This window comes from Trifolium pratense, linkage group LG2 (genome assembly GCF_020283565.1).
Source record: "Trifolium pratense cultivar HEN17-A07 linkage group LG2, ARS_RC_1.1, whole genome shotgun sequence".
NCBI classification, from domain to species: Eukaryota; Viridiplantae; Streptophyta; class Magnoliopsida; order Fabales; family Fabaceae; genus Trifolium; species Trifolium pratense.
The window spans coordinates 27,288,995-27,302,095 of record NC_060060.1 but is presented as its reverse complement, the minus strand read 5'-3'; the positions used below and the strand labels follow the sequence as shown (position 1 = coordinate 27,302,095).

General features: G+C 32.7%; 1 protein-coding gene across 1 annotated transcript; it reads right to left on the bottom strand.

Moving 5' to 3' along the window:
* Positions 1-3,953: 3,953 nt before the first annotated feature.
* On the bottom strand, positions 3,954-6,979 carry LOC123904487. Its single transcript, XM_045954148.1, has 3 exons — positions 6,242-6,979; positions 5,033-5,956; positions 3,954-3,971 (listed from the first exon to the last, which is right to left on the bottom strand). The coding sequence occupies exons 1-3, from the start codon at positions 6,977-6,979 to the stop codon at positions 3,954-3,956; spliced, it is 1,680 nt and encodes a 559-aa protein (XP_045810104.1).
* Positions 6,980-13,101: the final 6,122 nt, after the last annotated feature.

Here is a 13,101-nt window from a genome sequence, read left to right as displayed (position 1 = left end):
CCTCCAGAAAGAAAACTCAATCGAACACAACTTCTTGGGCTTGAATTTGGGCTTGAGACTCCATTGTTGTTGTTGAAAATTTATGATCCCACCTACCCACTTTCTCACCACACCTTTGAAAATTCCATTTTTACCCTTGGTCAAAAAATTCGGAACGCGTTTTCCGAATTTTTTTTGCCTTCAAAAATAACTTCGGAATGTGTTTTCCGAATTTTTTCCAAATTTGAACTAAAAAAATTCGGAAAACGCGTTCCGAATTTTTTAACCAAGGGCAAAAATGGAATTTCCAGAAATGTGGTGAGAAAGTGGGTAGTGGGATGAGATATTTTCGTTGTTGTTGTTGTTATCTGATATGGTAGATTCAGGATCTCTTGTACAAAAGGCTCTTCTCCAACCAGTACCCATATTTTTACTCACTAAAAAGATACAACGCTTTTTTTTTTAATCTTTTTTAGTTTAGGATTGAAATTTTAACAACAAAACAAAGTGTAATTTTGCACTTTATTTTCTTATTATTATACCTTAATTTTACTCCATTGATAACTTTCTCTTTTTTTTTGCACAATTTCTACCATTGTTATAATTTTTCACTTTAGTTTACTAAATATATTGCAATAATTAGTTTTATTGCGATAAGCGGTGCATTAAGGGCTAGTTTGGCCCAGTTTTTTTAGAGCTTATGCAAACATCTTATGCAATATAAATTAGGTTTTATGCTATTTTATAAGTTCACACTAGTGAAAATTATAATTTTATAAGCTATTTTATCATAAACTACCATGACAAACTTATAATAATATATAAAAAAAAAAAAAGTGGAGAAGTAACAAATAAAGTGGGTTTTGTGTTTGCAATTAGACATTTAACTCGTATATTTATTATGTGTTGGTTACAAAATATATCAAAATAATTGATATGATTAGTGGTAAATGTAATAAAATGTGTAACTAAAAGATCAAGGGTTCGAATCTTACTGAGTAATTCTTTAGCATTTTAATATGAATTATTAGGGTTATGATTAAGGTTAAATCAGGATTACATGGAGACTTTATAACTTTTATCTACTACAACTTCGACTCGTGCGGTGCACGGATCTAATTAACCGTAATATGAAATAATAAAAAGACGATAGAAAAATTTTAATAGTAAAATATATATGAAAAAGTTGAGTAAAATTAAACATTAGTTCAGCAATAATTTGGATAAATGTTCATACAACAGAAATTATGATAAATTAGGAAATACTTTCTTATAGATTACATTGAAAGTTTTATTTATATTTTCACCGTCTTCGTCGATAATCAAAATCGTTAATACTTCTCTATAAGTAACTCTTGAAATCGTTCACACAACCGACCATGTGAAGACACCGGTGACATAAGATATATTCCAACATGTTTAAGAGATTGTCTCTACGCTTTATTTTAAAATTTGATTAAATATTAAAAGGTCACATTGTGATCTTAAATTGAATTATGATTTGTTTGGCATAAAGGTATAGTGGTAACGAAAAGAAAAAAAAAAATGAATCAGGCTTTTTTTGTAATTGAACGTGTGAAATTTATATACACATTTCGTCATATGTTTTCATATTCAAAAATAATTATAATTTTTTTGGCAAGGAAGCTAAAAAGAAAATAAAAAAACAAAGCAAAAGAAAAACTATTTACGAAGAAAGAATACTTTATTGTGCCATTTATAAAAAGATCACAAACGCGTTACGGAGAAGTATGAGTCAAGAAGTATGATTTCATATTTATTACATGTTGGTTACCAAATTATATCAAATTGATTGAAGTAGCCTGGTGACAAATTCACCAAATAATTCTTAAAGGTCACAAGTTCGATTCTTGTTGAGATATTTTTTAACATTTTATTTGAATTAAATTAGGGTTAAAATGAGAGGGAAAATGAGCGGAGAGCTCTATGCACGTGTTTAAAGTTGGAGGTCTGAAGCTGATTATGCATAAAAATTGAGTCACGATAGTTGCTGGACATCGCATGTGGGTTCCTTTTAAAGCTTAACTTTTAGATTAGTTAGCACCTTTAGTTTCCCCAAATTCAATATATGTATGATAACATTAGTATTAGTTAGGAAATTAGTCTCCCCAAAATTATGTGAAATTCCGGCACGCAGTGGACACAATGCTACAGATGATGCTACAGCATGTGGTGTAGCATCACAAACGCTGAATAAAATAAAGCGATAAATAGCAGAATAATAAATAACACAGATCGTTTGTTAACCCAGTTCAGTGCAACGTCACCTACTCTGGGGGATACCAATCCAGGAATGAATCCACTATAATAGCTCTAGTTCAAAGCCCTCGACCAACACCCGGTACTTGACTTATCGCCTAGACACTACCCGTGCAATCCTATCTAAGAACCTCTTAGATAATGAGACCCCGTCCCAAATTCCCTCTAACAACACGTACCATGTTGCTGTCAATAATAACAATCAAGATGGAGACACTCTCCTAGAAACTAGACCACACTCTTGCTTAAAAGCTTATGAGTGAATCACACACACTACCTCCGTGCTTAAAAGCTTAGGAGTAGCTTACAATTAACAATAAAACACAGTCCTAAACTTGCATCAAAGTGACACAAGAAAGGCTGACAAAAGACACACACTCTAAACCTTAAAAACTCACACTTTGTAAAAAACACGGTTTAGAATACATGAGAATAATAGCTTGAGGCTTCACATATTTATAGTCTTCAATTGTCTTGATGTCCAAGTTAGGTCTTCAGACATGTACAGCTGTGAGAATTGCGGCCCAACCCTAAATTAATTTCAAAAATATAATTTGTTTGTTTCATGTTGTACCAAACAAAAAAAAAACTCCAAAAATATAATATAATTATATTTTTGTTTTAAATAACTTTCCTTTGACCGACTTCAATAAAACTTGCTGAGCAAGGCTCGTTTTGCCCAGGCGCACGTGCTTGAATATATAATTGAAGCAAATCTTGACTCAGATTTGAAATAAAAATTCTGCACGAAAACAGAGTATCAGTATGCTGTACTATAATGCTACAGCATCTCAGTCCAGCATCTGGCTGGTTGGCTTTTGCAAAATGTAGCCAATCAAAACACCAACAATCTCCCCCTTTGGCAAATTTTGGCTAAAACAACCTTAGGCCAGTGCATAGAGAGATACAGTCTAAACTTTCCTTCGAGTCAACATAAGCACACAACTAGGAAAGAAAGTAGAACGATGCTAAGCTATTTAAACTTTCCTTCGAGTCAACATACGCACACAACTAGGAAAGAGAGTAAAGAAATTCATCAGATGAATAGATAGCTAGCATGTAAGCATCAGAGGCATGCAACAGCGGAACATAACACATCTTAGCCTCAAAGTACAGATAGAGAGAAATAAACTCTCACATAGTGGATTCAAGATCGGAGAAATAAACTCCTTAATAATTAAGCAACGCCACAGGGAATAGGAAAAATAAATTCCTATATAAGCATGCATATTAAAAGTAGTAGAAAAATAAATTCTACCTACTCCCCCTCAATTTATGCATAAACATTCACTCCCCCTCAAAACATGCATATCACATAAAACAGACATGCTATACTAGATGCTATAGCATTATGCATCACATCATGCACAACATATTACTCCCCCTTTTTAGCCATAAATTCTGACAAATAAAGTCAGTATCACACAGTAGGAGAAAAATACATATTTCCACAGAGTTATTAGATCATAGAGAACAAAGAGTGCAGAGAGAATCAGAGCATAGGAACTCATAAAGTGCATATACAAACCATCAGGGCATAGAAAACCTGGAGTATCGGACCCAAAGACATGGATTTATGCATGTTACAATCCAGAGAGCATCAGGGCGTAGCCCACAAAATTAAAATCCAAAAGGACATGCAAATAAAGCATAAGCAGGTCACATAGAAGGACTTGCGTCAGAGTCCTCCTCCTCTACCTCAGTATCACCACCTGCATTACCATCAAGAACACCAGGACTGACATTGGAGAACACCTTGAGGTCAACAATCATTTGCTTCCTAGGCAAAACATCAGTTGACTGATTGACAGATGATGCAGCACAGTCTGCAGCATGTGTACCCTCAAACAATCATGCAGAACAGTTTCATCAAGAATATAAGAACCAAAGGCAAAAGGTGATCTGGTCCCTACAACATATATAAACCTAGTTGGAGCCCAGTTGCAGTTTTCATCAATCCAACTGCATTAATCAAATCAACAAGCTTCACTTAAATTCCTTTCCACAGCAAGCTCCTCAAAAGCTTCTTCTTTGGCTCAGAGGGCCCAGTAATCTTACTCCACTGTCTTTTAAGACCATAGATTTTCTTTTCCTTGGCAGTCTTGACAGGAACATTAGAAACAACTACACCTTTACCAGCATTGCTCCTTAACTTCCTAGTACTAGAAGTAGGAGTCCTCTCAGTAAGGTTGAGATTCTCCACATAAATAACATTTGAATCTTTCTCAGCAGATTCATCAACATTCAAAGGAACAAACATAGTTTTACCACTATCATCAACATAAGGGATCACATAGATATCATGAACAAAAACATTATCAGTAGTAGTTGCTTCAGAACCCTTTTCTTTGTCAGGAACAATAACATCATCTGGAGACTCGGGTATCACGATGTTATCCAAATTTTCCCGTGCTGCAAATGTTGTAGCATCATGTGCAGCATCTTTCTCAGGAACACTCTTCTTGACATGTTCCAACACAGAGTCATCTTTGACCTCAGTTGGAGCGCTAATATCATTACCAACAAATGTTAAACACAACAGGGGAGAACACCACGTAACTTTCTCTAACAAATACTTTCTCACCACAAGAAACATCCTTATCATCAACAAACACACAATTCTTACCAAATCTTTAGATGTTTCAACATTACCCATAACAGCGTGCATTACTAAATAAATTGAAGAGAAAACTGCACGCCACACTTGCAATAATTGCTATAACTCTTCAGATAGGCAAACACCAAGTTTGCCTCGTAATTTTTCAAATTGAACTGCATATAGAGCCTTAGTAAAATTATCAGCAAATTTTTCTTTAGTAGCAATATTCTCAAGAGTCACAATGCCTTCTTCAACTATCTCAGGAGCATCATCATGTGGGAGAGATGTTGTAGCAGCATCTGCAGCATCTAGCACAATTCCTTCTAGTGTATCATTTATTACCACATTTATTGATTTCATCATAGATTTGGTTATCAAGCAGGTTGACACATTAGCTTCTTCTTGAGGAACCCACAAATAACAATTGTCCTTTGATCTAACACCTTTCATTAACAAGTCACCCTTGTCATTTGTAACTAAACATTCAGACTTAGTGAATTTTACCTTCATGCCTTGATCACATAATTGACTGATGCTGATCAGATTAGCAGTCAATCCTTTTACTAATAAAACATTATCAAGTTTAGGCAAGCTATTGTTGCTTAGCTTTCCTATACCCACAATCTCTCCTTTTGCTCCATCACCAAAGGTTGCAAAGGTAGTCGGGTAGGATTTCAAGTCAACTAGAAATTTGTTAATGCCAGTCATATGTCTAGAACAACCACTATCAAAATACCAGTTTTCTCTTGATGATGCTCTAAATGATGTGTGAGCAATTAAGCTAGCTACCTTATTCTCGGGTAGAATTACATCACTAGTCTTCATATCCATACTTTTAGGTTTCCATTCTTTCCGAGTTGGAATAGTCATAGGAGGTGGTTTAGGTTGAGAGTTTATGTCAGGATACCCATATAGTTTGTAACAGAAAGGTCTTATGTGCCCTTTTCTTCCACACTGATGACATATCCAAGAGCGTCGTTTACCCTTATACCTGGTTCCATGATGCTGCTTAGGATGCTGCAGCGTCTTTCTAAGCATCCTTGTACTTTGTGTTTCTTTTGGATGTGTATACATGAGATCGGGATTATAGCCTCTGTGCTTGTTGACATTTTCATAGCTAAGCCCAATATGTTTAGGCTTTCGAACATTTTTCTCTAAAATTTCTTCTAGTTGACCATCAGCTTTATGAAGTTTATCAAGGTGATCATCATCTTTATACAACATATCAGAGAATTTTCTTAAACGCCAAATGTCAGCATTTAATTTTTCTATGACTTCCTTAGCTTCATCAAGATCAGAGGTTAAATAATTTACCTTCTTCTGGAGCTCATCCATCTTTGACATATTTTCAATTTTCTCTGCCTTCATTTGATTGATGGTTACCTTTTGTTTCTCGATAACTCTGCATATTTCTTCACTCTTGAAATAGAGTTCTCTGTAGGAATCAGCAAGTTCTTCGTAGGTTACCTCTCCATCACAAGAATCATTATCACAGTCATACTTTCCTGTAAAGGCCATCACCCGTTTTGCTGTATCGTCATCACATTCTCTTTCAGAATTTTTATCAGAATAAGTGGGTGACATTCCCTCTTTTTTAATTTTTAAAAACGTAGGACACTCATCTTTGACATGACCATAACCCTCACAATCATGACATTGAACTCCTTTGCCTTTGTTTGGTCTTGAATTTCTGTCCATCATCTTCAAGACTTTGTTGAATTCCCTACCAAGACGCACAATTGCATCTAAAATACTTTCATCAGTCTCCATGTCACTCTGCACTTCTTCATCATCAGCATTGGAGACAAAAGCAATGTTCTTGTTCTTCTTTTTAGTTCTTTCATTTGTAGCCACTTCGTATGTTTGCAATGATCCAACCAGCTCATCCAACTTCATCTCAGAGATATCTTTGGCTTCTTCTATTGCAGTAACTTTGATATCAAATTTCTTAGGAAGAGACCTAAGCATTTTTCTTACTAATTTCTCTTCAGATATCTTTTCTCCCAAGGCATCAAATTGATTATCATAGTCAAGTATAGTCATGTGAAACTCCTGAATGGTTTCATAATCCCTCATTCTAAGATTTTCAAACTGAGTAGTGAGAATTTGTAATCTAGACATTTTTACCTTAGAGGTACCTTCATGAACATTTTCGAGAATCTTCCAAGCTTCTTTTGCAGAGACACATTTTTTTATGAGTCTAAAGATGTGTTTGTCCACCCCATTGTATAATGCATACAATGCTCTTGAGTTTGCTAGAGCAAGCGCATCTTCTTCTTTAGACCATTCCTCCACAGGTTTCAATTCAAGTGTTGACTTTCCTTCTTTGTCTACAATCACAGGGGGGTCCCATCCTTTCAGAACAGCTTTCCAAGTTTTGCTATCCATGGATTTCAAGAAAGCCATCATTCGTGATTTCCAATAATCATAATTGGAACCATCTAGAAGAGGTGGTCTGGTGACAAATCCTCCTTCCTTGTCCATATTGCCAGAAAGTATCTTCCCTGGAGCTCACCCAAAATAGAGCAGGGTGCCTGCTCTGATGCCAATTGAAATTCCGGCACGCAGTGGACACAATGCTACAGATGATGCTACAGCATGTGGTGTAGCATCACAAACGCTGAATAAAATAAAGCGATAAATAGCAGAATAATAAATAACACAGATCGTTTGTTAACCCAGTTCAGTGCAACGTCACCTACTCTGGGGGATACCAATCCAGGAATGAATCCACTATAATAGCTCTAGTTCAAAGCCCTCGACCAACACCCGGTACTTGACTTATCGCCTAGACACTACCCGTGCAATCCTATCTAAGAACCTCTTAGATAATGAGACCCCGTCCCAAATTCCCTCTAACAACACGTACCATGTTGCTGTCAATAATAACAATCAAGATGGAGACACTCTCCTAGAAACTAGACCACACTCTTGCTTAAAAGCTTATGAGTGAATCACACACACTACCTCCGTGCTTAAAAGCTTAGGAGTAGCTTACAATTAACAATAAAACACAGTCCTAAACTTGCATCAAAGTGACACAAGAAAGGCTGACAAAAGACACACACTCTAAACCTTAAAAACTCACACTTTGTAAAAAACACGGTTTAGAATACATGAGAATAATAGCTTGAGGCTTCACATATTTATAGTCTTCAATTGTCTTGATGTCCAAGTTAGGTCTTCAGACATGTACAGCTGTGAGAATTGCGGCCCAACCCTAAATTAATTTCAAAAATATAATTTGTTTGTTTCATGTTGTACCAAACAAAAAAAAAACTCCAAAAATATAATATAATTATATTTTTGTTTTAAATAACTTTCCTTTGACCGACTTCAATAAAACTTGCTGAGCAAGGCTCGTTTTGCCCAGGCGCACGTGCTTGAATATATAATTGAAGCAAATCTTGACTCAGATTTGAAATAAAAATTCTGCACGAAAACAGAGTATCAGTATGCTGTACTATAATGCTACAGCATCTCAGTCCAGCATCTGGCTGGTTGGCTTTTGCAAAATGTAGCCAATCAAAACACCAACATTATGCATGACAACAATAGGAAAATTAGGAAATGATTGTGTGAGAAGGTTTAATCCCAAACCCATCTCCATTCTAATTATATAATAATATTTTAGTTGCTTATGACTGGACATGAATGAGATTGTAGGTGGAAATTGATAAACTCTTTTAAAAGTAAAAAGCCGAGAATTGAACTGATATTCTCGCATAGCGAGCATCTTGCTTCGCTAACCGAGCGTATCAGATCAGGACTTTGTAGAATCAACATTTTAAATAAAAATCCACACGTTTTATGTCCCTGACTATTCTGAAATATTTCGTAAGCAGCTTAATAATTTTATGTGATTAGAATGTTTGTCACGCTCAGGAACTTAGGTTCAGGACTCAGGACAGTTAGAATTACCCCGGGAAGGTTTTCTTTCTTTTGGGTAGGATAACCATTCAATATTAGGAATTATGTTTTAGAATTTAGGCCTAGAATTTATCAGGATGTTTGGTCATTAGTACCAATATCAGGAAGCGTGGTCATTTGTACCATGTCAGGGGATTCATTCATAATCTAAAATCATGTAATAAGAACTGTAAGCTCATGTTGTATTCCGACGTACATTATTATCGGTAATACCAGGCCAGACACTCTGGGACCGGCTTACCCCGGGGTGATCCTGTTATGATAAAATTGACAAGATAATTATTATGTGTGTTACACTTTTATTGCTTTATTATCATATTATGAAAACTTCAGGATTATGTCAGGATTAGACTATTAGATATTCAGGTTTAGGTTAAAGTTAGAAACTATTAGTTTCAGTTGCCCCCGTGTAGTCACCAGTAGTTGGGTAGTAGGAGCTCACTGAGGCTTAGTAGTCTCATCCCACGACTCTCAATTTTTTTTAGGTAAACAGGTTAACCGGAGCAAGGACCAGGAAGAAACTGATGATCGAGGTTGAGCTTGGATTATCAGGGTTATGATTAGGGTTAAATCAGGATTACATGGAGATTTTATAACTTTTATATACTATAACTTCGACTCGCACGGTGAACGGATCTGATTAACCGTAATATGAAATAATAAAAAGACGATTGAAAAATTTTAATATGAATTATTAGGGTTATGATTAGGGTTATGATTAGGGTTAAATCAGGATTACATGGAGATTTTATAACTTTTATATACTATAACTTCGACTCGCACGGTGCACGGATCTAATTAACCGTAATATGAAATAATAAAAAGACGATAGAAAAATTTTAATAGTAAAAGATATATAAAAAAGTTGAGTAAAATTAAACATTAGTTCAACAATAATTTGGATAAATGTTCATACAACAGAAATGATGATAAATTGTGAAATACTTTCTTATAGATTACATTGAAAGTTTTATTTATATTTTCACCGTCTTCATTGATAATCAAAATCGTTAATACTTCTCTATAAGTAAATCTTGAAATCACGACACAACCGACCATGTGAAGACACCGATGACATAAGATATATTCCAACATGTTTAAGAGATTGTCTCTACGCTTTATTTTAAATTTTGATTAAATATTAAAAGGTCACATTGTGATCTTAAATTGAATTATGATTTGTTTGGCATAAAAGTATAGTGGTAACGAAAAGAGAAAAAAAAATGAATCAGACTTTTTTGTAATTGAACGTGTGAAATTTATATACACATTTCGTCATATGTTTTCATATTCAAAAATAATTATAATTTTTTTGGCAAGGAAGCTAAAAAGAAAATAAAAAAACAAAGCAAAAGAAAAACTATTTACGAAGAAAGAATATTTTATTATGTCGATTATAAGAAGATCACAAACGCGTTACGGAGAAGTATGAGTCAAGAAGTATGATTTCATATTTATTACATGTTGGTTACTAAATTATATCAAATTGATTGAAGTAGCCTGGTGACAAATGCACCAAATAATTCTTAAAGGTCAAAAGTTCGATTCTTGTTGAGATATTTTTTAACATTTTATTTGAATTATATTAGGGTTAAAATGAAAGGGAAAATGAGCGGAAAAAAGATTAGGTTTAAGGTTAGCGTATCGGAATAAGCTTAGAATATAACACTGTGTTTGTTTAGGTAGATTTACAAAAGAGAGAAATAAGAAAGAGAGAGATAGCAAAGAAATTAGATATTTCTATGGTTTGGATGATGAGAGAAATAAGGAAAGAGAGAAATATAATGGTTAATAACTGCCAAAAATAAACCTCTCCATATTATGAGAGATTTGTGTGACAATAAGTGAAATAAACAATTTTACAACAATACCCTCATTCAACTAATTTATTTTTTTGTAGAAAAGGGTAAATTTGTTATTTTCTCATTTTTATTAATTTATCTCTTCTCACTTTTCTATTCATCCAAACCATATAAAATTTCTATCCAATTTCTCTTCTCTCTTATTTCTCTCTTCACTATTTCTCTCTTCCCTATCTCTTTGACATCCAAACATAGTGTAAGAGATAAGAGATGTTTTCATATTAAAAAATAATAATTTTTTTTGGTAGGTAAACTAAAGAGAAAATAAAAAAACAAAACAAAAGAAAAACTATTTACGAAGAAAGAATATTCTATTGTGTCGTTCATAAGAAGATCACAAACGCGTTATGGAGGAGAAGTATGAGTCAAGAAGTATGATTTCATATTTATTACATGTTGGTTATCAAATTATATCAAGTTGATTGATGTAGCCTGGTGGAAAATGCACCAAATAATTATTAAATGTCATAGGTTCGATTCTTGTTGAGATATTTTGTAACATTTTATTTGAATTAAATTATGGTTAAAATGAGAGGAAAAACGAGCGGGGAAAAGATTAGGTTTAAGGTTAGCATATCGTAATAAACTTAAAATATAAAAGATATAAATATATAATTCACATTTGATTTTCAAATATTTTATTAATTTTAATAAAAATAAATTTCAAATATTATATAATTCACACTTATTTGATTTTCTCTCATTCTCGTTAGTTAAATATAACTATAGCCATCCATTTCAAAAACAAAAAAATAACACAACAACTATAAGTCCATCAATATATCTTGTAAATATGACTCTTTGAATCATGCATGTCATGTGATATCGAATATTTTATACTCCGTATGATTGAAGTACATAGTGATTGTATATTTTATGAAATCCCTACATTATGTATCTTTTTGTTTCAGAATATTTATGTGTTTATTAATCGTCAAATAACTTATTATATTTAAATGACCACAAATATAATTAAATATCCACATATCTTAGCTTAACTTGCAAAAATGTCAAAATTGCTATACCAAAAAAATAATATTATATTTAAATAATTGCATAAAATTTTGTAATATTATATTATTTTATCAAAATATAATTACTTATTTATTTTGTTTCTCACATGTTTTTATTTATTCTTTTTGCATTGTTTTATTATTATATGTCTAACTTAATATACTCCATATGTTCCTCCATCCCCTTTTTATAAGCAAAAATTATGTTTTTATGATCATTGAATAATTGATGTACCTGGTATACAATATAGATTAGATAATCAATTATTTAACCATGAATTGTTGCTTATAAAAAGAATCGGGTGGGTATGCTATTATAAAAAATTAATCACAAGTGTAAATAATTTTTACTGTTATAATAATTAACATACTCTTATAAAAAAATGATATTATATTTATTACTAATACGATAAAATTATATTTATTACTAATATGATATTATATTTATATTTATTACTAATACGATAAAATTGAACTTTTGAATTGACTAAATTTTTTTTTGAATTGTTATGAAAATACAATTTTTGTTAGTGAGAATTTATCATAAAACTAATTTTGGCAACTCAATAAACAATATTTCAACATAAATATGAAAGGGTGAATTAGTTACACTAACAAATAATAGACTTGCCTCAGAAAGTGCAGTGCTACATACGAAGACATGCTGGCAAAACAGAGGAAGTCCATAAGTTTCAACAACCATAATTCCCAAACGACTTTAATAGTTCATTTGAACCAAACGACCTAACGCATACCTTTCAAGATAACCATTTGAAATTTTTACAAGATCAACCACATTCTCCATCAATGTGAATCTAGGTGTAAGATAATGAACAATATTCGTAAAAACGACTAATTGTCGGTTCTTTTTATCTTGTAGTTGATTTTTATTGTTCTTAAAACGGTTGATGCCACTTATTCCTTGACAAGGTGGTCCACCGCATATTACATCCACAATTTCTAAATAAAAAAACAATAGTTCGTAAAAAAAATGCTTAAATAAAATATGCAGTTATGATAATACATTGAAAACTCCATATTAAATTGTCTATAATATAAATCAGTCATACATAATTGAATATCTGGATGCATTAAAATTACAACAAAATTTTTTCCAAACACCAGTTTAACAAATGATTATAATAGAAAACCTAACAAAACACATAGTCTAATACACAAAGTTTCGTAATACAAAAGTCTTGTAAAAAAATAGAACAAGATACTTGATGATATTCAACATAAATGATACACACTAAATTTAGATAATAGATAAGGAATTAGATAAATCCATAAATTCTACAACTTGATTATTCTATAGCATTTTTACTACGAACAACCTTCTTATTTGAAATTAATAATTTATTTGAAAGTATAGTGGATGCCAACCACCGGTATCAATAATTTATTTTAAGGATAAGTAAGTTTCTTACTCTTACTT

What these genes read in the sequence shown, in the direction of transcription:
- LOC123904487 (XM_045954148.1), bottom strand. Translation starts at nt 6,979, where the DNA reads ATGTCTAGATTACAAATTCTCACTACTCAGTTTGAAAATCTTAGAATG. An exon ending in GAGTTATCGAGAAACAAAAG is followed by an intron (nt 5,957 to 6,241) that starts GTAACCATCAAT and finishes AATGTCAACAAG; the next exon opens with CACAGAGGCTATAATCCCGA.